General features: G+C 47.2%; 2 protein-coding genes across 2 annotated transcripts in view; one reads left to right on the forward strand and one right to left on the reverse strand.

Annotated features, from left to right (window-relative positions):
* Positions 1 to 24550, forward strand: part of Erich1 (glutamate-rich 1) — a gene marked incomplete at its 5' end in the record, with an annotated part of 52793804 nt that overhangs the window by 33783371 nt on the left and 18985883 nt on the right.
* The window catches only part of Mfhas1 (multifunctional ROCO family signaling regulator 1), an 88348-nt gene that overhangs the window by 10611 nt on the left and 53187 nt on the right, over positions 1 to 24550 (reverse strand). For both annotated transcript variants that reach the window (NR_199175.1, NM_001436564.1), the window contains 1 exon segment: positions 4589 to 4715. Coding sequence is in view for 1 of the 2 variants with exons in the window: in NM_001436564.1 (NP_001423493.1) it covers positions 4589 to 4715 (127 nt within the window). In the remaining variant the exon portion in view is untranslated.

The raw sequence follows: 24550 nt of genomic DNA on the forward strand, positions 1-24550 counted from the left end.
TCAGGAATACAGGCAAGTACCGGAGGCCCATCTCATGACATTCTACAAGCACTTGAGTGTTTTCTGATTCTGGTGTCTACGAGAAGATGGCGGCTCTGTTATGATGCCCAAGTAGTTATCAATTCCTTACATCCAGGGATTAGCATGTGTGGCTGCTGAGCTGTCAAAAGGCTACAACTAGGAAGTTCTGAAGGAAGCTCCTCCCCTCCCTCCGTGGTACCCTAGTTCTCCTCCATCACCCAGGATCAGGGGGCTATGAGTGATACATGGTGCCAAGTTCCTTCATTACATTTGGACTGAACTATTCCAGTAACAAAGGATCTATGAGAACCTATTTCAGAAATCAACAAATCTGCTTAACATCAACACACCTGATACCAAAAACCATTCTGGAAGAAGACACTAAACGCACTGTCAACACAAACTAGCTTAGATTAGACACTTAGATTAAAAGAAACAAGTAATGGCAATTAGAATCCTATTTCTTCTTGGGGTGATGAAGATGCTTTGAAATAAGACAGGGGCCACACCATTCAACATACACTGAGAATCATCAAGAACTGTATAAACTAGATATCAACAGAGCTTTAGGGTCATTTGTGACATAATCCATGTCAAGGAAGATTTTGTTGGTTTCTTTTTGGAACCCCTCTGCTGTCAAATGCGTGGTCATCCCATGCCAAATCCTTCACAATCATACAAAATGCAGAAATAACCCTCAATCAAGTAGATTAGCAAAATGCACTAGATGCCTCTAGGCATCTGCTTCTCCCCTGGTGCAAGAAGGGCATGCAGAAGAACATCATTGCACCCATTCCTGAAACCTCTTCCCAATGGAATTCTGGGAGAGAGCTCTTCTACCCACCACCAGGACCAGTCACAGCTGTAAGTCACACGGAGGAACCTTCCTGGAAGACCTACTATGAGCCTCAACCTGAAGACCTATTACTTACTCCTTATTTTGCACCACCTCTCTTCATAGGGAAGAAACATCTGGAAATTTTTTGCACTTTTAATTTGCCTGCGTGCGCGTGTGTGTGTACACGCATGCACGCACATGTGCAAAGGTCAGAGAAGACCATAAACTGGAGTTACACACTGTTGTGAGCTGTCCCATATGGGTGCTGGGGACCAAACTCAGATCCTCTCCAAGAGCAGGTGGCATTCTTAACTGCAGAGTCATCTTTACTCTCTCCCCATAGATATACCTTTTTGTTGTTTTTAAATCTGTATGCCTGGAAATTTTTTTCAAATGAGAAACAGAAAAGTTTGGGATCCATAAGAAAGTACCAAATAACAACCATTGATTCTTCTTTTGTTTATAAAGTCTACTGCATCATTATTTCACATGTGGCTATAGGGGAAAGGAAACCAGACAAATGATGGCTTGGAGAGACTTTTTTTCCCAAAGCATTAAAAGATTGACATCAATGACAGAGTAGGGTGTTTCTGGTACCTGGGACTATTGCGGTTAGCACTTGCTGTCCCAACACAATGAACAGGATTCCTGGGACTCCTCACCCTCTCTTGATGTGAACAGTAAACAGAATATCATCCTAGTCACGTGTGGCAGAGACAGGAGCATCTGACCACGCTGCTATATGTCCCAGGATCTGCTTTGCCGTTGGCTTTATACTGGTCCAGCAGAGAAAGGGCAAGAGTCCTGGCTTAAAGGCTATCCTTACAGGGGTGAGGGTCAGAGAGCTAAAGTCTAACGTTCGTTCTTTAGAACCAGCTGCGTGACTTCTGCGTCTCTTCAAAGATGCATAGCTAGCTACTTTCTCTCCGTACATCCTGATGCATGTGCCTTGTGAGGAAAGTCAAGTCTTGCCCATCTGCCTACATTGTATGGGTTGCTAGAGAGGTAGAGATCACTTCATAGAGAGTGACTTAAGCTGGAGCTTAAAGGCAGTGCTTTGGATTGCTGGTCCTGTCTGGACACCAAGCCCCAGCCTTGGGCCAAAACTGTAAGACTCAATGGCTCGACTCTTTGTTTTGTTTTTCTTTTTCTTTTTTTTTTTTTTTTGTCGGAGCTGGGGACCGAACTCAGGGCCTTGGGCTTGCTAGGCAAGTGCTCTACCATTGAGCTAAATCCCCAACCCCATTGGCTCGACTCTTTGACTGCTATCTGTGGCTTGGACATTCTAGTGAGCCTAGTCTAGCCTGAATGTTTGTTTTTTGTTTAGTGCTCATGACTACGAGTTGTACTGCTTCACAGTATGAGTTTCTGATTGGATTACAGACACTGACTTTTATTTATCCTGACGGCCATGAGAGCGATCATTTCTCCTTGTCTCCATACTAAAAAATAAGTCTTGTCAAGGATGCAAAACTTTCATATCTAGGGAGCGGCCCTTCACCTAGAGCTGAGAAATTATACAGCCAAGATGTATCCTTGCTATGACAACAGGGGTTCAGTCCCCAGTGGTATTTCCCTCCCAAAACTAGAGAGGTCTAAGCCAACTCTGATGAATTGGGTTCAATTCGAAGCTGGCTGCTCATTTAGATTCAATAATCTGTCAGGGCGAGGCTGATAACATGACTTTTTTCCAGGCTGGTAAACAGGGTCTTACTGTGGTAGAACAAGAAGCCACCCGTGGGAATGACTGATAAACTGGCTCTGTGCTACCAGGGCGTCTGGTCCAAGCAGATATTTAACTCTTGTATCTATTTTGTCTGTTAAACAGCATGGATCCGTATGAAAACAATTGATTAGTGTGTCTAGTGGCTCACGGACATTTACATCAATACAAAGTATGCACTGTGTTCTGTACCCTGCTTCTATAACACCTCTTTATCCCTGTCCTGGTGTGTCTGAAAGGCAAGGAGCAGCAGGCACACATTCAGAGAAATTGCAAGGCAGGGCAGTGCCTGGGTTTTGACATGTTCAGGGCAGCGGAAACGCAGGTTAACAAGAGCTTGTGTGGTTGTATCGTGAAACCTGAGAAGCATTTCACGACCCCGATTTCTTAGGGAGACCTCAGTGAGGAATTTTGCTGGGTGCAGGCTAAATAAAAGAGTATCCGGGATCTAGAGTTAGAGAGGCATTTCCCTCACTGCACTGGGCTAGCCTCCGGCACAGGTATATTGAATAGCTTTTGCTTAATGCCCAACTTGGAGGAAATGGGGGCTTTCCCTTCTGCTGACTTCTAACAACATCACAGAGACCCAGCTGTACAGGAAGCACACACCACAGGAGGGGAACTGCCCCTGTCTGGATGACGCTCCTACCACAAAGCTCTGGCATGTGACCAGTCAGCAAGTTCCCGGTGAAGACAGTCTGGTTTTGTCCTCATACCTACATTGGCTGTATAGATGATAGAGAGGTCACAGTTCTCAAGCGCAAACTATCTAAAGCCCTATAATAAGTTGGGGTGTGTGTGTCCCCATCCATCCATCTGTCTGTCTGTCTCTGTGTGTGTGTACATGTATGTCTGTCTGTGTGTCTCCCTGTGTATTTATGTCTGTCTCTATGTGTGTCTGTGTGCATGTCTGTGTCTCTCTGTGCGATTCTGTCTGTGTGTGTGTGTGTCTGTCTGTCTGTCTGTCCCTCTCTCTGTGTGTGCACATGTATGTATGTCTGTGTGTGAATCTGTCTCTGTGTTTGTATGTCTGTGTCTCTGTGTGTGTGAATCTCTCTCTCTCTCTCTCTCTCTCTCTCTCTCTGTGTGTGTGTGTGTGTGTGTGTGTGTGTGTGTGTGTGTGTGTGTGTGTGTGTGTGTGTGTGTGTAGAGAAGGAACAAACACTATATGGTCAACAAACCAGGAAGAAAAAGTAAAGCCTGCTGCAAGAGTGCAGCCACCTGACTGGAGCTGTCACCAAGACAATGAGCTTCAAGCCAGAAAGGTCTGTGACTGCTGCTTTGCCAGTTCAAGAGTCATTTCATCTCAGTTTAGAAGCAGTCCCTTGCTTTCCAGTGCGATAAAAGCACATAAATAAACCCCTCAAGCCAGCAGGATCTATCTCCTGTAGAACGGGTAGCATGCATCCTGTGTGACTATTTATTTGCACGAGTGCATTCCCTGTCAGAGCATTTGGGGGGAAGGTTGTAGCCAGCTCACAGGCTTTGCTTTGAATAGAGAATCAGAGGCCCCTGCAAAATCAGATCATTATAGATTTTCTGCAGGCTTTTCTGATTTAATGGTACTCCTGCTATCCTTTGAAGTCAAGCCCACTTAATTCTACAATGACAGTTAGGAACTCACTTGGGACAAGAACAGGGTTCTGTTGCACCCTAATACCTTTTCAACAAGGCTCTGCATTAATGCTACTGGGAGAGGGGCATGTATTTTTGGCTATAAATGCCTGAAAATAGACTAAAAACCAAGAATCTACATATTGCATTTCGAAATGAGTAAACTATGCGGTTTATGAATTATACATCTGATTACATCTGAATAGCTTCACTTTCAAAGCAAAGTAAAACACCTCGCACAGAAAGAGGAAAATAAGTTTCCATTTCGCTGCTTGTGATAACTGACTTCTCAAGGTTTACGCACACACCATTGAACTTGGCTTTGGGTTATCACAACCTCAGAGCCAAAGTCTGCAGCAAGGCGCAAGGGCCAGTGGGTTATGGACACTCACTTGGAACAAGGGCTGATCACAGTCGGTGTAGGTGGGTAAACCAAAGCCACATTCACGCGCTCGCTGCCGTTCTTGGGGCAGATGATCTCTGCCACCCCTTCTGGCCTGGGCTGACTCAGCAACTCCCCTGCAAAGAAGAGAGGAAAAACCCATTAGGAAAGAGACCCCAAAGTGCAGGGCTAATTAACACGGAGAAATACGGCACTTTCCAAGGAGTAAGGCACATCTGTGGTGAGGAGGGAGAACTGGGCTCTGATGACATCTTCAGATGTGGAGACTGTGAACCAACATGGCTGGACTCTAGCTCTCTAGCTCTGGCTGCTTGGATGCTCAGCACGTCGCCACGGAGACGGTTCTCAAGGCATGATGGTGGCAGTGGAAAGGTGGACCCTCCAGACAAAGGAGCACTGACTAGGATCCCACTCACCTGCCCACCGTTCTCTTTCGACTGATTCCTGAGATCAGCCAGGCAGGGCTACCAAAGCGGGGCTCTCGTAATGAAGGTTTAGGCCTATGGGGTTTCAGCAGAGCTAGCGGGGCTCAAGGCAAAAGCTCTGTGCAAACGACCCTGACATGAGGCAGGCTCAAGGTGTTTACATGGTAAACAGTGGGACCAGCATCCCGCAGCAGGAGAATTTCCCGAGTGCTGACTTTAAAGCACGCAGGATTATCTCATGACTAATGTGGGCCTACTAGAAACAGGTGACGAAGTTAATAAATTAACTCAATACCTAAAGGAAATCAGACACTGCACGTCGTCTTTCTGATCATTAGCTCCTCAGGAGGAACAGAGACTTCCACTCCTTAGCTTTCTCCTTGTCAGTCCCTCATCTGGGAACCTGTCCTCCCTCCTCCTATCCTCAGGCCCAGCCTCAGGCTTTCCTACTTAAGAGTACTCAGCTGTCAGGATCTGGCTCATGGTAGTCCTTGTTTCTGCCTGACAGCCCTGCTTAGACCTAGAAGTGAGCCGCTCAAACCAAGGATACAACAACACACACACACACACACACACACACACACACACACACACACACTTTTAAAATTCTGTATTTCCGAACACCTCACCTTCCGCCGAGCTCACGGTGATGGGGCGTGTGCTCACACTGAGGCAGGACCTCGGTGTGAATACCACATCAGTGTTTACCACTGTCCCGCTGAGCATGCAGCAAATGAAGAATCTGCTGCCTCACTTAGAAATAGGGCTTCTATTACCGTGGTAACACCACCACCGTAAACAAGTCGGAGAGCAAAGGGTTCATTACAGCTTATAGCTCTCAGGTCACATGCCATTGCTAAGGGACATCAGGGCAGGAACTCAAACAGGGAAGGAACCTGGAGGAAGCAGTCAACACGGTCGTGGAGGAGTGTTGCTTACTGGCCTGATCAGCCTACTTTGTACAGCCCTCAGGACCACCAGGCCAGAGCTAACACTGCCCACAGTGCTGGGTCCCACAGGGAGCTAGGTCTTCCAGATCGATCATTAATCAATAAAACGTACCACAGGATTGCCCAGAGACCAATCTGGTGGGGACATTTTTTTTCCCCAGTTGGGGTTCTCTCTTCCGGAATGACTATGGCTTGGGTCAAGTGGACATAAAACTAGCCAGCTCGGAAATGTTATGAGATGTTCCCAGCAACTGGTGGCAGTCACGGGGAACCCCTCTGCTACCAGACTTCAGTACCTCCCCAAGGCGGGGACTGCTTCTCTAACCAGGATGCATCTTTCCTGGAGGGACTGCCTAACATCACTATTTTAAAATGAATGTAGGCACTGATGTATTTATACTTTGAGAGGCACATTAATTCCCTGAGCAGAACATTTTTCTGCATCTTCGCACAAGAACAGAATCTAATTTTAGTCCGCTCACCAAATTCCTGCAAAAATCAAACTATTGCAAAAGTTAATTTAGCACCATTAGCTGGTCCCGTGGATACCTATGTGTCAGAACTGTGTGTCCTCCAACACCAGTTAGGAGGTGATCAGACGCAGAAAGATGCCAGCTACAAACAGAAACACTAAATGGTGTCAAAGGAATATAACCCGAGTAAGAGCAAGTTGGAGCTGAAACCTGGAAGCTAGCCAGTCTAGCATCACTGACAAGCCAGATGTCTTAACAGAGTTGCTAAGAGTAGCGAGTCTGAGAAATCCAAGCAGCACACAGTGACTCACAGTACTACCAGGACCTTGAGAGCAGAGGGCTTTCAGCTGGTCCTGGCCAGCCCCTTCCTGGCTCCTCTTTGGTGTTTTTTTTTTTCTTTTTTAAATTATTTATTTATTCACTTTACATTCCAATATCAGGCACCCTCTCCTCCCAGTCCTCCCTCTCACAGCTCCTCCTCTCAGTCCTCCCTCTCACAGCTCCTCCCCCCAGTCCTCCCTCTCACAGCTCCTCCCCCCAGTCCTCCCTCTCACAGCTCCTCCTCCCAGTCCTCCCTCTCACTGCTCCTCCTCCTCTCCCCTCCTCCCCTTCTGGGAGCTGCCATTGGGCCAGGTATAATGCCCTCAGGTAGGTATGTCACCCACTACAGCACTAGGCGCACCCTCTCTCACTGAGGCCATAGTGGCCCAGGTATGAGAACAGGCTCTATAGGCAGGCAATAAATAAGGGGGCAGCCCCTGCTCCAGTTGTTGGAGGACCTGCATGAAGACCAAGCTGCACATCTGCTACATATGTGGGCAATAATTGTATTTTTTCATTTAAAGTCCTGAGATCACCCCCAAAGCTGGAGCACAGCCTGGGCATCCATATTCCCCACCCCCAGCCCGGAAATTCTCTTCCAGTTGATGGACATACTGTACAGGCCTCAGTTTCATCTGCTTTGGGCTACCCGAGAACCCAGATAAGGACTGCAGGTGCCAAGTCCCCTCCCTGCATGGGTCCCTGGCACCAACCACACACCGCTGTTTTATTGTTGGTGATACTGTAGCCTTTGGTGAGGGCCAGGGCAGTTTCTGCAAGACAGAACTGGATATAATTTGAATATTTTAAAGCCTTGGCTACCAACTTCTACAGAAGCAGCAGCTTTACCGCCTCTTGACAGAACCAGCAGACAGTTTTGTTTAGAGCTGGGTGCCCCTCAGAGGTCAGAGTGTGATCCCTGGGGTGCCAGGTCTGGTCGGTAGGTGCTGCTGGTCTTCAAAGCTGAGACCTTGAGACATGCGGGTGGGAGTGTGGACCCTCAGTCTTCTCTCTCCCTGCTTCCTGGCTGGAGGTGTGAGTGCTTGCTCTCCCGTGTGCTTCTGTCATGATGTGCTATTCTTGTGCTAAAGTAGTGAGCTGCCCGGTCTTGGGTTTGACTCCCAAATCAGAAGCCTAAATAAATTTCCCTTTACTCCGAAGATAGCCCATGGCTCTTTTCCATGACACCAGCTGGACTGATGGGTTCTCAACCTTCCTAGTGCTGCGACCCTTTAATGCAATTCCTCATGTTGTGGTGACCCCCCCACCGTAAAATTATTTTTGCTGCTACTTTATAACTGTCATTTTGCTACTGTTATGAACCACGCTGAGGGGGCTGGAGAGATGGCTCAGTGGTTTAAGAGCACTGACTGCTCTTCCAGAGGTCCCGAGTTCAAATCCCAGCAACCACAAGGTGGCTCACAACCATCTGTAATGAGACCTGATGGCCTCTTCTGGTGTGTCTGAAGAGAGCGACAGTGTACTCACATACATTAAATAAATAAATCTTTAAAAAACAGAAAGAATCATACTGAAAATATCTGGGTTTTGGATGGTCTTAGGCAACCCCTGTAATAGGGATGTTCAATCCCCACTGGCCCGGCAGGTTGAGAGCAAATGCCTGAGTCAGTCAGCTGCATCAACATGAAGCCGACTATCTCCTTCTCCACAGTTGGCTGTCAGAAACTCATTGACATGGACTGTGAACAAAAGCTTCCCGCTTTCCGTAAGAAGCACAATGTAAGCATGCGATTCAGTTACCACATGTAAAACTCTGCCTCGCCAGAAACAAAAACCTCAAGTAAAAACCTTTGATTCTATTACACATCTGTCAACCATAGCAAAGTGAGCTAAAGGGATAACTCCCAGAGTGGGTGAGCACTTTAAAGACTTATGTTTACATAGGGCAGTATAGCAACGGATTAAGGGGGAAAAATTACACATAGCCTGGTACAGTTCCGCTTTCTAAAACTTGCTTATGGGGCTAGAGAGATGACTCAGACATTCATTTAGGGAGCTTCCTGATCAGCCAAAGGACCAGAGTCTGCGTCTCAGCACCCACCCATATCGGGCAGCTCTATACACCTGTAACTCCAGCACCAGGGGACCAACATACCTCTTTTCATCTCTGTGGGTCAACTCACACACACACACACACACACACACACACACACACACACACTCACACACGCACTACCCACAGCACATAGTCAAGCCTGCTTAAAGGAAGTTGGCCCTTATTTCTGACAAAAATTATAGCATTGCTCTATTTATAATATGACGACATGTGACACCATTCTCAAGTGTCATGCTATTGGGGAGCCACCCTGGAATTACAAGAGAAGCCTTCCACAGCCAGAAGACCATGAGGCTGGCGTTTCCATGTAGATCTTGAAGCTTCATCTAATGTGAATTTGGAGTCAATGGGTCCTTGGGGACTACCTGGTCTCAATCATGTATTCACTTCACGTTTGGCTTGGAAGAATGATCGTTCTTCTTTATCTGAGAAAGTATGCACTGGTGGCCATCAGGGAGGACACAGATGTCACCAGCCTCCTGAATGAAGCACGCTGTCTACTGAGACCACGACGCAGCCTCCTGTGGGCCTCAACCCGGTGAAAGATTGCTTCGTTACTCAGGCTTAAGAGTTGTGCCAGGAGAATGACAGCTGACTCCTAACAACTGCTTTTCCCTCAGTCGAAAAACATAACATCAGGTCCTATTAGGACATTTTAAAACACGAACAGGGACCCCAGGGGATGAGTTGGAGAAAGGACTGAAGGAGCTGAAGGGGTTTGGAACCCCATAGGAAGAACAACAATATTAACCAACCAGACACCCCAGAGCTTCCAGGGACTAAACTACCAACCAAAGAATACACACATGGAGTGATCCATGGTTCCAGCCATGTATGTAGCAGAGGATGACCTTGTTGGACATCAGTGGGAAGAGAGGCCCTTGGTCCTGGGAAGGCTCGATGCCCCAGTGTAGGAGAATGCTAGGGTGGGGAAGTGGGAGTGGGTGGATGAGTGGGGGAACACCCTCATAGAAGCAGGAGGAGGAAGGCTGGGATGGGGGTTTCTGGAGGGGAAACCAGGAAAGGGGATAACATTTGAAATGTAAATAAATAAAATATCCAATTAAAAACTTAAACAAAAACACCAACAGCAGATTATTGAAATGAGCCCCTTTCATCAGATCTCTCCACTATTGGGAATATTATGCAAAACAGCAAACATTTATCATAACAACAATGTAAGCCATTGTGTTGAAAGTCAAAATATTTGTTCAGTACAAACAAATGGCTCTAGATTGAAGATGCCAGTTATATATATCATGCAAAACAACAAAGCTGTCCAGAACTGAAATAAAATTTACACAGATATCTAGGGAGAAAATGTGCATCTGGACAATAGAAGAGACTGAATGAATGAATGAATGAATGAATGAACAAACGAATGAAAGGCTCAGTTAAGGTGTAGTCATGAGGGAGTTGGAGAGATGGCTCAGTAGTTAAGAGCATTGACTGCTCTTCCAGAGGTCCTGAGTTCAATTCCTAGCAACCACATGGTGGCTCACAACCATCTGTAATGGGATCTAAAAAGCCTTCTTCTGGTGAGTCTGAAGAGAGTGACAGTGTACTCATGTACATTAAATAAATAGATCTTTTTTTTAAGTGTAGCCATGAGACAGATTGGACAGAGTCCTGATTCGTAGAAATAAATGTTATCTACATTGATTTAACAGCTGAGGAGATCACAAGAGAACATTAAAGGCTGAAGAAATATGCAGGGGAAGAAATGTGGCACTGAGGGGTGGCGCTCCAAGAGGCTGGGATTCTGGCCTCATTAGACAGTGTGTGCTACAGGCCCTTGGACTATGGCTCCTGCATTTACCTGACCAGAATACTCCAAGGTTAGCTGATCAACCAGCAGGCTGCCAACTTTTGTATCAGCTGTCTTTGTGGGTGTGGGAACAAGTGGAGGATCCTTACCCATTGAAGGTAAGATACTCCTCACAGGCGCCTATGTATGAACACGCGGTTCCCAGCAGGTGGCGCTATTTCCACAGGCTGTGGGATATGGCCTAATTTTGTAAAGTAGGGCAGACTTGCGCCATTAGGGGACAGCCTCTGGGAGTTTCAGTCTATCTCTGTTTGGAGTCAGGTTCTCTCTCCCTCTACTTCCCGTATGCTGCCACGTGGTAGGGTGACTTGCTGCATTACCCTAAGTCTGCATTGGTCAGGAGGTGGCCTTGCCACCGCACCATCCCCACCTCGATGGTCTAAACCAAAAGACAAGTGCTTTCTCCTTTGAGTTGCCCTTGGCAAGTCTTATATCACAGTAACATAAAAGTAACCCATACAAACGGTGAGCATGCTGTGGGCGAGCATGCTGTGGAACGATTGGGAATCTGAATGGGGTGCTGAATAGAGACCTTGGAAAGCTACTCCTCACCCAGGAAAGAGCTGCCACTGGGTTCACTGGGAAACTGACTAGGCCACTTACAGAATCAGCAGAGATCTGCCGGCCCTTAGTTAAATCATCTAGGTCACCTATTCTTTTAAGGAGTTCTAGGACTCAGAGAGCAGACCCTAAACCTGCAAGGAGTTATATTGTTCTGGGTCACAGGGTTTGTCTCAGATGGCTGCCTTTGAAATAACTCAAGTAAGTCAGGGCCACTTAATGGTTGGACACATTCGGCAATGTGAATTTTGAAAAGCAGCTGCAAAACTTGATGATATGATAAAGCGGTTAGTTTCTAGCTAGGTGTGGGAGCACCTCTCTGTGATCCTAGCATTCAGAAGGAGGGGGCCAAGGGGTTATACACAGTGAGATGCTATCTCAAATAAATAAATATAAGAAATTAAAGACAAACAAAAGCCAGCCAAGTAACAACAAAACAAAATCATTACCCTCTTCTAAACTAATGACTTAATTTCAACTCACGAAAAGTCAACTCACGAAAGTGAAGAAAATGTCTATTTGTTTTTAATATTCACATGTCTATTCTGATTCTGAATGGTTTTATCTCCAGTATACGTTTATGATCTGGTCATCAAGAAGCACTAAACTAACTTTTTAACTGCTTCAAAGCACGTTCCATAGAGCCGACAGGTGACCGTTACAGGTAGAAGGAGAAGCCAAGATCAGAATCATGGCCTCTTGGGTGGCTCATGCAGCATCTCCACTCTTCGGTCTCACTGAGCAATGCCTTGGGAACACATGGCTGCCACCTTTGGCTGGCCCTGCAGTAGCAGGTGTCCCATCCCAGCTTTCTCGACATTCACTCACTTATTACACACGGTTCTCTTCCTCGGAGAGAGACAAGGGGAAGGGGACACTAAATATCTCAGGCACGCTCGTCAGCGAAGAGCTTTACTTGGTCGCTGGAGTCACTGGAGGTAATTACCCAGGGCTCTTCTAGATTAACGAGGTGTGACTTCAGAAAGGCTCAAACCAACTGTAAATGTTTCCCTTTACAGACTTTTATCTGCAGGAAAGGTGTGAAGGAACCCGTGACAAATAGGAAAATGTCATGTGGAGACCACAGAGAAGAGCTGGGCTAGCCTAGGCTAAAGGAACATTCCTTGTGTGTGTGAATGCATCTACCCTCATGCACAGGGCATATGTCTCCAACCGCATGTTTCTGAGTGAACGTGCAACAGTGGTACTAACTTCGAGGTCAGATGGGTTTGCCATTAACCGTGTCACTGTCTATGTGACACTTTCTGAATCACTATCCGATGTCAGCACATCACAAGCCAGGGCCCCTCTCTAGCTCAGGGGCAGGATGATCGACTATTGATGGTTTTGTGCTAGGTGTTCTCCAAACGATACCTAGACTACAGAAAGGATTCTATTAAAAAACAATGAAAGAATAAAAAAAGGAAATCTTTCTCTCATAAATAAAACAGAAAAAATTTTTCTCTTTGAGACTGGGTCTTACTCCATCACCCAGGTTGAAGGAAAACCACTATGTAGCCTGGCTTAGACTCACAATGGTCCTCCTATCTCAGCCTTTTAAGTGCTAGTATTATAGTGTGAACCATCGGACCCGCCGAAAAATCTGTTTCCTACTTTTAACACAACAAAAAATAGAAGATGAAGTTAAAAATACGAAATAAAACCACCCCGAATTCTGCCAGCATTAACATAATAACCCTTTATAGAGGTACTTACAAGAATATACGTGTAACTATGGGTATTTGGGTAAATATATTTCAATGTAAATGTTCTACATAAATATTCTAAAAGACAGACAGACAGACAGTGCAGTGTGCCCTTGGATCACAGCATCAACCCTAAAATGCGAGGCCAAAACTCCACCCCGGAAAACTAAGGGGCAAAGGTAGTAACAGCAAACTCCACCTGAGGTTAGCCCCTTCCCTCTCATCAAACCTACCCCTTTTCATAATGTCTCCTTCCCTACTTTTGCTTCCAAACCCCAGTGCTTCCCTGTGCTTGGTGATCTGAGCTTCGCTTTCCTTCACATACAACAAAGGTTCATGTCTGAGCATCCCGGAATGCCCAGGGATGAGACCCCAGGTGGAGACTTCTGGACGATTCCACTTTGAAGAGCAAGGCTCTACCACATACAAAATAACAGTGCCGGGCCAGAATAAACATCTCAGGACAGCACAGGGACAGAGCTCATTCTGAACTTCTGAGTGAGCTGGAGAAAGAAGGGGCTTAAGGAAGGTGGTGGGGAACTGAGTCACCCATGAGGAAGGGCTTTGCTTTGGGTTCAAAAGTAGGAAACAGCAAGGAAGTGCAAACACTTTCAACTAGCTCTGCCCAGCCTCTTCCCCAGCCCCAGACAGGGCCAGACTCCATACAAATGATATGGCTTGGTGAGGAGTGAAGGCCCTCTTTAGATTCCATAAGAGAATTCTCTAGAGTCTCAAAGTAAGTCACCTTATATCCTAGAGCAAGCAGAGACGGGATAGATGGAAAGAAATCTTTAACAGCCAACAGCAAATATAAGTGGCAACGTCACTCTGTCCAAGGAAGAGGAAGGACTGATATAGTAGTAGTAGTAATAATAATAATAATAATAATAATAATAATAACAACAACAACAATAATAACAACAACAACAATAATAATAATAACAACAACAAATGACAAAACCCATAAGTTCACACAACTAAATCAACATGGCTGCTGAAATCTGAGGACACCTAAGGCTTCTAGGCATTGCTTTCTCTCCCCAGTGTGCAGGGAGCTGCTCTTTCATGTATGCAGCCCACCATCCACAGCAGCAAGTGTGCATACACAGGGGCAATGTTCCAGAACCAAGAGCCCTGCTCTTCCCTGCCCCTGTGTCCTTAAAACATGTAGAGGGCATACCCTGTTCTCCTCCTTGGCCCTTGAAAGCCCCAGACACTGTCTGACCCTAGTTCATCCATCAGGGGGCAAAGGAGTAGAGGGCCCATGCCCCTTCCCGCCATTCACTCAATCCAAAGCACCTTCCCTCAGAGCGTGTGCCTGCCACTTGGCCCATTTTCAGGGCTAAGGGTTTATATAAATACAAATCCACCCAAGAAAGGAAAACTATTTCTCTTTTTCCTGCTCTGGCTAAAGTTCCAGAGCACTTGGCTGAGGATTAGACAAGCAGTGCAGATCAAAGTGTACTGAGGGGCTGGGGAGGGAGAGCAGAGCCTTCCACCCACCCCTCAGCCTTCCAGTCTCATACTCAAGCAAGATCATAAAAAGCCAGCTCCGCCAGGCCAGGCCGAAGTGCTTTCAAAGGTGACTCTTCATTTACATAGCCTGTCACCTACTTCTGGGAAAAGGATCCAGGCTCCAAGACAGACTTTGATGCATGCAGCCTGCGCAGAGGAGTTCAGACTCAAAGATTCACTCTCCCGCATTAGCTTTCGGTGGAAAGTAAAAGGAAGTTTTTACGGCCTGCAATCTGAACAGCTGGCCTGTGGGTCTTATCAGCACCATTCTGGCTTTGCAGTAGGAGGAGGGGGCTGGGAGCTCTCAGGACGGTCAGAGACATGCATTCACTTCTTGTCTCCTAACAAGGAATCAGATGAACTTCTTAACTTCACCCCTCCTTCCCCAGAAGAGAGGACGGGAGAGAAATGAAAATTGGAGCTGGGGCTGGCTGTTCTTAAGGGTTGGAAGAAAAACCACGTAGACACAGAGCTTCAAGGCCAAAAGGAACCTTCACCCACATGTGTAAACAGGGACATATCCCAACTCTCCTAAGGCTCTGCTTTGGCAGCTGATGGCTGCAGCTGTGAGCAAGAGTGAGTTCTCTTTCTGTTTGGTTCACTATGTAGCCCAGGCTAGCCCCGGAACTAGTGATCCTCCCACTACCGGCTCCTCAGTACTGGGGTTGTATGTATCTTCATGCATGGCTCTTTATTTCTTGGGTATATACCAAGCAGCAAACGGGCTATAGGCATCCAAACTGGACCCAACCACATTCATGAAAGCACTCGGGTCTGGAAAGCAGTATGGAGGTCACCAAAGGGGCCTGACTTCATTGAGGATGAAAGGCCACCGGTGGGCAGGGACTCCAGTCAGGTCAGAACTCTCTGTTCTATGTCACTGTCCCCTCCCCTGGCTGAAGGGGAGGTGGGTAGCTTGCTCAAGCTTTTTAATGAGGGTACTCATTCCAACTACGAGGGCAGAGCCCTATGGCTTAACCACTTCTGAATAGCCCTGCCTGTCATAGCATATGTCTTAGATCCAAACATAGACTCGCAGGGACATGGATATTCAGAACATAGCAGGCACCGTACCTCCAAGAACATCAAATGCTTGACAGATTACAGGAGGAACACATTGTGTCTGTCTGCTCTTTCCCAGAAGTTCTTCTACACTACAGAACTGGGGCATCTCCTAGATCACATTTGTGGGAAGGCAGGAATGCCACATCAGTACATAACACCCCCCCCCAAAGTCCTTGACCCCACTGAGATTCTTCTGCTAGCATCTGTTTATGGCTATTTCATTTAGGACTCACTGTGACGGTTATAAGAGACTACCCCGCTGAGTCAAACCCAAGTCAGAGCTGTATGGTCACGTAAGCGGGTCTAATATCAACAACCTAATATCGGATAATGGAGGAACAGCACCATTTATTTACCAATGGCTACTAAGTGTCATAGGTCCAAAGAGCTAAGGATAACTGATGGTTGTAAGTTCTAGGGGGCAAGCAGTCATATAGACATGTATCTAACGACTGCTGCTAAGGGCAAATGTAGAAGAGGTGACATTCAGGATGAACAGCTCACGGACCCCATATCAACTCAGGGAAACCTGACTTTTCCTTCCTACATTCTCTTTCTGACACCCTGCCTTTTACAAGGTTAAAGGGACTGTGACATAAATGTGAGCCGTATTCTACCAACCTTCCAGGGGAGCAGGTGGGTGGTTTGAATCGAGGACATGAGGAGTTAGCGTTAAGACTAACAAAATTAGTTCAAATGGGCACTATTTTCTCTCCCTCTGCTCTAAAAAAATATACCGTTTTTGAGGAATTGAGCTGAAAAATTGATAACAACCATAATAGTCTCAATTATTTCAGAGAGGGAGGTCTTTTCCGGGCTTTATGGAAGCAAAAATAATAATAAAATAAAAACCACTTTGTTTCTTGAGCTGAGAAACTGCCAGATTACACCTAAGCTCTTTAAGGAGAGCCGGTCTGTCTCAGAGATGGTCGATGTAATGAAGCTATCAGAAAGGAAAATGCACAGGCCGTCACCAATGGATGCTTGGTTTTCAAGCAGTGAGTGACCGTGTTCCCCTCAGCAAGTCTATCTCTGAGGCCTCTAACAATGCCACGTAAGTAAGGCATCTGGGGCCTGGTATCGTGCAAACTGTGAGCAGAAAGTGCCTATGTACATCTCATAGGAATGCTAAAGGAATTTAAAGGACAACTTTGGCACTGACCTAATCCTAGACTCCGGCACAGAGCAGCAACGTGTAAATCCTTCCTTAGATTCTAGCACAATTAACATGTAAAAATCCAACTTTTAGCCAAAGTAACTTCTGGAAAGACAGTAGTCCCTGCAAGTGCCTCAGTGTTCCTGCTTACGTCTCTAAAATCTGTGTCCCATTCTGCCTCCAAAGTAGCACATGTTCTATGGAGACCTCATTCTTCCTTATGTTTCCTATAGGCAGGACTTTGGCAATTCTACTCAGAATATGTTCTGGGTATATCCACAAACGTTGCAGGTGCAGTCCAGAGGGTTCATTGCAGAGCTGAGTTCTGAGCAAACAACCAAGAACAGGTGGGTGACAGGATCTCTTGGATGAAACCACTTCTCACAGTTCGGTGACATCAGACAGCCAGGAAGGAAGGGCTGGAGAGCGCTCTCTCTCTCTCTCTCTCTCTCTCTCTCTCTCTCTCTGTGTGTGTGTGTGTGTGTTTGTATGTGTGTGTGTGTGTGTGTACATGTATGTGAAAAAGAGACCACAGGTGTGCACACACACACACACACACACACACACACACACACACACGTGCATCCACATGCACACCTATGTACCTCGTGACCAAAGACAAGTCATAGTGTCTGCTCCAGGATGAGGAATTCATGGAAAGGAGAAATTACGGTGCTCAAATCCTCATCAGACATTTGGTACCATTTACACTCTGTACTACTAAAAATAAAGCTTAAAATAACCATGCTGGGTGTGGCAGCACACGCCTTTAATCCCAGCACTCGCAGCACCAGACAGGCAAATTTCTGTGAGTTCGAGGCCACCCTAGTCACAGTGTTCAACAACTATATGAATTTAATTGTCTCAGTGTCTTCCCTAGAACAACACTATGGTTGGAGTTGATGTGTCTCCCCACTGCCTCACATTTTGAATGTTTGTTCTCCAGCAAGTAGCTAGGAGGGAGTTTAGGGGACCTTTAGGAGGTGAGCTTAGCCACAGATGTAGGTCATCAAGGGAGGAGCCTTTGAAACTTATCCCTGGCCCTGGTTCCTGCCTTGTTCTTTGCTTCCTGTTGGACTGTGATACAAATAATTCTCTCTCATGTTCCACCATAATAAACTGCACTGTCCCACCGTGCCCTCCTTGAGATAATAGGATTCCCCTCCAAGATAATAGGCTGAACCCCCCAAGACTGAAGCTAGCATACACTTTTAGCCTTTGTCAGTTATTATGATCATAAACATGTGAAAGTAATATAAACAACTTGGCTTACATTTTATTTATTATTTATTTTTATTTCATGTATATGGTATGGGTGTTTTGCCTACATGAAAATCTGTGTACCCATTCCTGGCTGGTGTCCACGGAGGACAGAAGAGGGCACTGGATTCCCAAGAACTGGAGTTACAGAGAGTTATAAGCCACCGTGTGGATGCTGGGAATTGAACCCATGCTCTCTGGAATAGCTGCCAGTACTCTTTGCTGCTGACCCTTCTCTCGAGCCCCGTTGCTTGGCTTCTAAGTATTTAATCATAAAGGTCTATTCAAGTGTGCTAGTTTTCATATGTAAGTTAATATAAGCACTTTTTTTTTGAATGATCTATTCAGTTCCCCTTTTCCCCCTCTTTGTAAATTTTCGTGATGTGTATGCACCCTTCATTACTCATCTTCGCTTTCCTCACGAAATGGTATTTCGTTAATTTTCTCTCTTCCTCATATGTTCCCGCTGTAAGCGTAACCACAACCTTTGTGTCTTTATCTGACACAATGCTGTTAATGAACTGTACTTATTACTAAGGGCCTCTATCACCCAATCTCAATGTACTCCTCCAGCCATTCACACAAACAATTGTACATACATGAGGTTGTACTGTCCCCCACCTCCATGCCTCTCCCTCCCCCAACTTCCTAATCAGCAGCCTCACATCTCCATGGAGCCAAATCCTCAAATTCCCAGGACAACCCCTATGATTTTTCTCCAGGCCGTCCTTCTTGGGTCCTGTGTAGGGGTGGCTCTGATGCTAAGGTCCTGTTCCCCAACTGGTTCTTGTTCTGTCATTAAAAATAGCCATGGGCCCACTGTTGGGCAGAAGGTTCAGGCAGGACTTCCAAGTCCCTGGAGGAAAAGGGGAGACGCAAGGGTGGTGAAGACCCTTCACTATGCTTTGGAGAGAGAAGAACTAAGCAGCCATGGGAGAAGCAGCCAGCCACAGAGGCTGCTCTTACAGGCGGGTGGTCAGAGATGTTTTGTAGGAACTAGATTTAACTGAGCGACTAAAATTAAGGCAAATGGGAGGAGCAGAGCTAAGAGCATTGATAAGGACATAGTTTTCCAGGCAGGAGACAGTAGCGTCCAGCAATTGGCCCAAGAAGGCAAGTTGAAAACAAACAACTGTGTGTCTTTTATCCATGGATTCAAGGGAAACAGGGTGGGGGCTGGTAGGGCAGCCTGACCCTGGAGCTTAGGTGGGTTAGGGAAAAGCTACATGCACAGTGGTTCCCATGGCCAACCTCTAGCCTCTGGCCATTCCTTTAAACGGTGGCTCTGGCCAAGCATGGACTATGACTGCAGGCAAAAACTATAGTTCTGTTTGCTGGAATCAAATGACCCAAAATAAGACTCTGGAGGCCTTTTACCAACCCAAACCATACATTTCATTAAGACAAAACGGCAGTAGAGAAAAACTCACAAGCATGCAGATGCTTCTAGTTTCATTGTCCTTCCCTTCCCCTCCTGCCTCTCAAAGCTGGCACACGAGAGAGTCAGTGAGTCAGAGCAGTGGCAGTAGCTGGCCACCGTAACAGGGACACACTCTCCACCTGCTGGGGTCTGCAGGCCCAGCAGCCACTCCCTGCCCATCCCTTGGGTGTGCAGGGGCAGATGCCAGATGGAGACAGAATGATCGCAGGGTGGGGGTGGGGAGGGGGGATTAGTGGCTTCTCTGGAAGCTTACAGATGCCTCTAAGGTTGTCTGGCAGCAGATCCGAGATTCTTAATCAGGAGGGGTGGGGGAAAACAGAAGGGCGCTTACACTAAACCTATTTCCACCCTGCATTTCTTGGTTCTTAGATTTCAACAGGGCAGATTTGCAGAACGCAAGTACTCGCTACACAAGAAGGCTGGTGTAGAAATGTTCGCCTCCCAGACAGACTTGTGGTCTTCCGGGCAGTTTGAAGCCCCTCTGGATGCCTGAGGTTGGGAGAATACAAATCAGACACCACTGATCAATTATGCCAGAGCCTCACATTTATTTTTTTTTTAATAAGGGGTGTGGCTTTCTAAAAGTCTCACTAGCCAGTAGCAATGATTTAAAACTTCTCTAGGTGTCTCCAGGACCTCAAACTAGCAGAGGAGACCTCCTCTGCACCCAGACTGGAGCAAGCCATTGGTGAGTAGAAGGCAGATCCCCAATCCAGGGTTCCTAGAATCACCTAGGTGCCAAAGACTGCCATTTCTCACAGCACTGCCCCACTTGACTTAATGGCAGTTCTGGTTTCTCTTCCTTTATTTGCAATCCAAAAATGTCAAATGGTAAATTCCCCCAAAGAAGCAGTTGCTAAGTGTTATACCGTGGATTGAGTATCATGAGAAACCCCCTCACTATCTGATCTGTCCTTCAGGGGTAGAAACTACCCCCTCATCGGGGGCATCCCCATGGTACATGTTACCTGACCATTAGTAATGTCAGCAGTGATCCCAGTCATCATATGGATAGGTCAAAACCTGTGTTGACCCTAACAGAGGTCCCAGGGCACAAGAATGTTGATGCAAAACAGGCACCCAAGCACAAACGGGACAGATAAATTCCAGCTTTGTACAGCCACACCGCAAGGCATATAAGAAAGGGAGACATCATATTGGGGGGATCCTGCATCATCAGAGGAGTACTAGGAACACTGTAGATCTTGGAAGGACAGTTGAAAGAGGACATGCATCCTACAGGTAAGGGGTGCTGTTGGAATAGGATCTGATGAACTTCAGATAACCCTTGCATCAACAGGCAGTTCAGTAACATCAACGGAAGGCGATTCGGTGTCTACTCCATTCTGTCAGTGGGTCGCGCGCAATGGGTTTGATAGATCTGACCCAAGTGTCTGGTAGGACAGCCACACTGCTCCCAGGGGAGTGAGAAACTGAAGTGAGAGACAGGATGGATCTGGGGGCTGGGGCAAGGGCAACTAGAGTCAAGAGTCAGGAGGAGGTGTTCAAATCCTATATGGCTGCAGAGAGCTGCAGAAAAAAGGGGAAAAGGAAAGAGAGCCTGTCCTCAGGGAGCAGCAGAGATGATATCGCAAGGCGGCCATGTTTGAGGCCAGAGCCAGAGGGAATGCAATGGGGGCAGAGGACAGGAGAAGCCTAGCAACTTAGATGGGGACTGGGTCAGCTGCTGAAGGGGATGGAAGATGGAAATGGAGAAGGGTCACTAAAACGGTGATGGAGGGAGGAGATGGGTCAGGGTCCGAGGAGAACAAAGGGTTAAATGAGTCAGGGACCCAAGGTTAGTCAGGGGACTAACGTGGCCAGGGTGAGGGGATGGCGCTGGGGGACTGAGATAAGGACGCACTGAATTCAGATGGCAATGGTGGACTGAAGTGGATCAAGGCGGAGATAGAGGACCAAGCTGGGAACAGTTGAAATGGGACGAGTGACCAAGAGGAAGCCAGAGAGTTAGATGGGGACAGGCTCTCGGATGGAGTCGGGGAAAGGGAAACTGACCAGTAAAATAAGAGGGTGCAGTGGAAACGGACGCTGCCTCTGGGACCAAGCACATAAAGGAGGGGAGTCGGGGAAGAACATGGGGACACAGGCTAGCCCCCAGGGACATCTGGGGTGGCTTCCTGTGCTTTGGTTCTGAGGATTGCTCTCTTCTCACCAGAACCCTGGTTTCCCACCTCAGATTAGCCCACACTTGCTGAGCCAACCCCAGTAGTCAGATGCCACTTTTACCGAAAGCTACCTTTCTCGACAGCTGTCCTTACTTGCAAGTTAATTTGTGGCTCTAATAAATTATGATGAAAAATTCCCAAACCCTTGACTTTATGATGAACATGATTTTTGTTTGTTTGTTTTTCTACCTCGAGAATCCTGGTGCAGCAGCCTGGGAGGAAAGGGAAGAAGCTGGGTTCTGGTGCTGGTTTGCTACTCCTCTCTGGCCTCAGTCGTCAGCTCTAAAAAGAAGAGACTGAACTGGTTTATCTTGAGGTTCATTTAGCTTTAAATAGTCACTGGTGGCTGGAAATACCACGCAGGGAGAGTTGCTACCTAATTTTCTAGGTGTCTCAAGTTCAAATCTGTGCCAGTTCCGTGTGAAGTAACGCGACGTCCAACCAGAGCCTGCAAATGCATCCTTGGCTCTCCCAAGCCACTGATCTGCCACTTCCCTAAGTCTCCGTCAGCATCCTTCGCCATTTCAGCAGACCCACAATGGCCGAGGCCAAGGGGACAGAAAGAGAAAGACTAAGAAAAAGAAAAGATAAAAAAGCAGAACACCAGGGATGTTTCTCACCTCGCTACAGGAGCTCAACCATACGGTGCTTACGGTCAGAGCTGGGTGCTCACACAGAAGACATGACACTTCCTTCAGCACAGCAAAGTAACCCCAGAGGGAAGCAAACAGTGGCAAGCCATCCCTGTCCCCACCAGGAAAAGGTGACGTTTATTCACACAAATAGAAACACTGTGTTTGTTTGTTCATACCCCAAGCTCGGCAATCGTTTTGTCTCCGCCTAGTGAGTGCTGGGATCCTCTTTTCCATGTAAGCACTTTTCATTCCCATTTAGCAAAACAGGGACCCTCTCGGAGCTCACCACTCCGTAACTTTGAGCCAGACCTAAATATTTACATGGGTGCTGCTCTCTTTGGTTTGACTCCTGACCAGCCAGGAGGCCCCCTCCTTGCTCCAGCCCCATTTCCTGGGGAAGTAAACAGGGGGCAGGCGGAAGAGGAAGGCTACCTCCTGGAGGAAACTGACTGCTCAAATTCCACACCCCATTCATCTTCAGCTACCCTTGCTGGGCATGCAATTCTGGCTGGTTCCCCTCAATGCACAAGATGCCCTTGAAAAGCCCCAAAGAAGATGCCAGTCTCTTTTAATTCAGAAGGCAGCCAGCTGTGGCAGGGTCCTCTGGCTTCGGCTAGGGCCCAGCTTAAACCAAACTGCTGAAATGAGGATTTGAAGGGCTATGGCCCTTTGTCACACACACACACACACACACACACACAGGCACTGTACCCTCCATCCTCCATACATAAGCACCTTTCTTTTTTTTTTCTCCATCTTTAATAAATTGGGTATTTCTTATGTACATTTCAATTGTTATTGCCTTTCCCAGTTTCCAGGACAACGTCCTCCTAACCCCTTCCCTTCTCCTTCTATATGGGTGTTCCCCTCCCCATCTTCCCCCCATTACCTCCCTCCCCCCAAGAATCCCGTTCACTGGGGGTCCAGCCTTGGCAGGACCAAGGACTTCCCCTTCCACTGATGCCCTTACTAGGCTATTCATTGCTACCTGTTGGATACAATACAGGGTCAGTCCATGTATAGTCTTTGGATAGTGGCTTAGTCCCTGGGAGCTCTGGTTGGTTGGCACTGTTGTTAATACGGGGTCTCAAGCCCCTTCAAGCTCGGAATACAACATAGAATCCCAGCTACTTGGGAGGCTAAGGTAAAAGAATTGAAAGTCTGAGGCCAGCCTGGGCTACACAGTGAATTCAAGTAGAGCATTTACAGCATGTGTAAAACCTTTAGTTTCAAGGGAAGGGAAGCAGGTAGGTGAGAAGAGATGCTTCCTGGCACTGTGTTATGAGGTAACTCTGGGGGACAGGGACTGTGGCTCAGTGGCTGAGGACTTGCTCAACACACACAAGACCCCGGTTCAGCTCCAGGGTAACTCATACAATGGACGGTCCTGCTCTCATGTCTCGCCCACTGCAGAGATATGGGCCACCTTAAAAGGCAAAGCATCTCTGATCAGGACAGATTTAACAGTCAAAAGCCAGGCAAGGGCTCCTGAACTCAGGAGGGTACCCGTGCATTCTGAAGCTAAGCAAAGCTGATAGAGCACAGGTAGCTAGGCTAGAGGAACCAGGGAATCGGGAACTCAACATCCAGAGCCTGAAGAAAGGCCACGTTGACCTCCCACTAACAGAGTGTGCTTGCTTCCCTGCTCCTAGGCCACAGTCAGTATTGCATAGGGTAGACTCCCTGTGAACAACAGGGAAGGGACTGAAGTAACAGCCAGGGTGAGTCGCTGCCTTGGAGAGCCAGTAAAACAAAGAACTACCCCTCCTGGGTTTGAGACGCTCCGTGGTACAGCACTTACCCATCCCAGGCTAGGCCATGCCCCATTCTCATGCCTACCCCCATTTTCCCAAACAATACACCACAAAGCAGAAAAGATCCTGAAGAACCACCCTCCCTAAAGCAGGAAGGGCTAACAGCCTGAGCGCCTGTGCCTGGCTGTTGTGAAAGTCTGCAGGCTACTGGGTTTAATGGATCTCACTGGGATGATCTCTCTTGGCAGAACCAGATTCCCTGAGCCTCTCTTGCCAGTCCGAAAACAGCAACTTCTCTGTCTTTCTGTTTGTCTGGGGAGGCTTCCTCTGTGTATAGTGTATTCCATCTCCAGTTGTATGAGAACAGCCTTCCTGGATGAGGGGCCATTCTAGCCTTGGCTATTTCCTCAAAGATACCCTACCATAAACGCAACCACAGTCTTCAGAACTGGGGCCACATCCTCCTCATTTGGAGGGAGCACAAAGGAACCCAACACCAGATTAAGGAGCCATTCGGGCTGTTGGGGTTCTTCTCTGGCAGAAGAAATTGAGTCTTCCCTCTTCTTGACCCCTGGGATAGCGCACTTAGCTGGAGGCA

Source organism: Rattus norvegicus, chromosome 16, assembly GCF_021556685.1.
Source record: "Rattus norvegicus strain SHRSP/BbbUtx chromosome 16, alternate assembly SHRSP_T2T, whole genome shotgun sequence".
NCBI classification, from domain to species: domain Eukaryota; kingdom Metazoa; phylum Chordata; class Mammalia; order Rodentia; family Muridae; genus Rattus; species Rattus norvegicus.